General features: G+C 58.1%; 2 protein-coding genes across 2 annotated transcripts in view; both read left to right on the top strand.

Moving 5' to 3' along the window:
- On the top strand, positions 1–1,633 carry SDRG_16520 (hypothetical protein). The gene has a single exon (XM_008622734.1). It carries the CDS (start codon positions 328–330, stop codon positions 1,474–1,476), a length of 1,149 nt encoding a protein of 382 aa, XP_008620956.1. The 5' UTR covers positions 1–327; the 3' UTR covers positions 1,477–1,633.
- A 511-nt stretch (positions 1,634–2,144) lies between these two features.
- The window catches only part of SDRG_16519 (hypothetical protein), a gene marked incomplete at both ends in the record, with an annotated part of 1,060 nt that continues 878 nt past the window's right edge, over positions 2,145–2,326 (top strand). The window contains one exon of the mRNA XM_008622733.1: positions 2,145–2,161. Within this exon, the coding sequence (XP_008620955.1) occupies positions 2,145–2,161 (17 nt within the window). The remainder of the gene's footprint in view (positions 2,162–2,326) is intronic.

Here is a 2,326-nt window from a genome sequence, read left to right as displayed (position 1 = left end):
GTGCGTCGCGACGTGACCGACGGTCTGCTGCAGCCAGGGCTTCTCGAAGCCATCGCTCGCTGCATCGAGAGACACAAAGACTTTTCGAGCTACCTTGATGCGATCCCAGCGCATCTGCGGACCCGCGCGCTGACCGCTCTTCGCACGGTTCGCGACCGAGCGGACCTGCTTGTGACGTTCCAGTGGCCAACCATTTGGCTGCATGTGCTTTCGACCGTATCGCCGGAGGTGCTTGCGTCTCTGCATGAGACGCTGTCCTTGCAGCCCAAGATACACATTACGCACACGACCCGCCACCTCAGCCAGCTCGACGCTCTCGTGCGCGCGATGGGCTCCGCGATCGATGGTCTCCATATTACAATCGATCCGGTAGCGATACTGCCGCACGAAGGCAACGCGCTCGCGGACCTCGTGCTGCAATGCGCGTCGCTACGCAGCCTCATTGTGATCGCGCATGAGGCGTTTGGCGAGCAGCCAGTGTTCGACGCCCTGCTGCGCGCGACGGCGCACCCGGCGGTGCAGACGCTGGTCCTTGATCTGAGGTCGATCGAGGCGCCTCTTCACCTTGGCTACCACTTGCGCGACTGGGTGCGCACTGCACCGGCGACATCACTTTCCTTGTCCAACATCTCGCGCATGCCAAGGAACGCCGCGGTGGCGTTCTGCAGCGCCCTGCACGCAAACTCAACACTTGCCGAGATCAAGCTCGAAAGAGTAAATGGCATCGACGGCTTTCTGGGGCGCCGCCTCCCGACAAGCCTGCGCGAGCTCTACTATGACCACGAGCGCCACGAGTTTATCGACGACATCGATGACACGCCAACAGACGCTGTTCTTGCCGACTTGGCCCGCGCTCTTGCACCCACGCGCCTCGAGCATCTCAGCTACAGCTACTTTGGCGAGCTCGCTTTGCAGCCGTGTCTGTCGTCGATGCTGTCGGTCCTCACGTCGCTGGAGCTAGTGGCGGCGCAGCTCGACGACGACCGGGTGCCTGCATTTGCGGCGGGTCTTGCGCAGCTTGGCTCGTTGAAAACACTCGTGCTCGTCGTACCCAACTATCTGTACGGAGAAGGCTTCCGATCGGTCCTCGAGACATTGTGCGTCCACTGTCCGAGCCTTGAGACGCTGGATATGGCCGACAATCGTCTGGACCACGATGAGCTGATGTTGCTTCTGGAGGCTGTCCCGCGGCTGCCTCAACTCCGAAAGCTCGAGGGTTGGGTCCACGATTGGCCCTTTGAGAGCGTTGTGCCCCGGTTCACGACGGCGTTGGTCGCCGCCAGTCGCCAGCTTCGGGAGCTGAACATGACCTTGATTACCGACGGCACGACCCAACAAGACTTGTACGACGCGCTTGCTACGATCGAGAACCAGCCCTTTTACGTCGAGACGTGGGGCGTGAGATCGCTGCTGGCGACGTTGCCCGTGGCACTACACAAGACCAACAACGAGACGCGCTGTCGTTTGATCCTCTAAGAGCACGTGTTAGTTGCAAGAGTCAGGCGAGAACGACGCGCACGATGGCTGCCAAGACAAGTCGTCGTTTTTGGTGTGATTCATATCCGAATACTACTGGTTCCGTCTCAAAGCAAAGTTTGGGTTGCGAGATTCACTTTGAGTTTGCGAAACGAAGCATGATTCAAGTGAAAGTAAAGCACATAAGAAGCTTCGAAATGGGTGTTTTGCGCGCGTAGGAAGTCGAAACGACCTTTTCACGAAGGGACGTATCTTGCGAACCGTCGTAGAGCTAGCATTTTAGATCTCGACTCCTACTAAGAAATGGCGTTTGTTTCTGCTGCATTGGAGAAAAAAGCTCATCGACCAAGCAGTATACGAGTTGAGAATTGCAGAGGACGCTAATGGACTCGGTCGACACCACCACCCAGCTAGACGTGGCGTCAAATTAGGCCAACCGGTGTGCGAGTGATGAATAAGAGAAGTCGTAGATGCTTGCAGAGGGTCAGTCTCATAATGAATCGACACCGCGAGCTGACCAGATTAGCCTCACGAGTGTTGCCTCTGCGCCGTTCTTGCACGAGCCCATCTGAGCATTGCACTTGCTGTCCCACGCTCGATCGTGTCTCTACCTGCCGTACTCCATGGCGTTGGCGACTTCACTCTCCAATTCATCCGACATATCACGCATGTCAGCTCGTCCGTGGTCGCGCGCTTGCCGCGGGTTCTCGACACTCATGGAAGGCGGCGGCGCCTACAACAAGGCCGGGCTCAATCAGCTAAGCATTGTGCACCGCACCTCTGCCTTTTTGCAAGATAGCGTCAACCATCTCGCCGTGGCCAAGCAGCACGCGCCGCTGCTTCGCATCGC

Source organism: Saprolegnia diclina (assembly GCF_000281045.1).
Source record: "Saprolegnia diclina VS20 unplaced genomic scaffold supercont1.133, whole genome shotgun sequence".
Classification (NCBI taxonomy): domain Eukaryota; phylum Oomycota; class Saprolegniomycetes; order Saprolegniales; family Saprolegniaceae; genus Saprolegnia; species Saprolegnia diclina.
The sequence above is the reverse complement of the archived record's forward strand: the minus strand, read 5'-3'. Positions and strand labels throughout refer to the sequence as shown.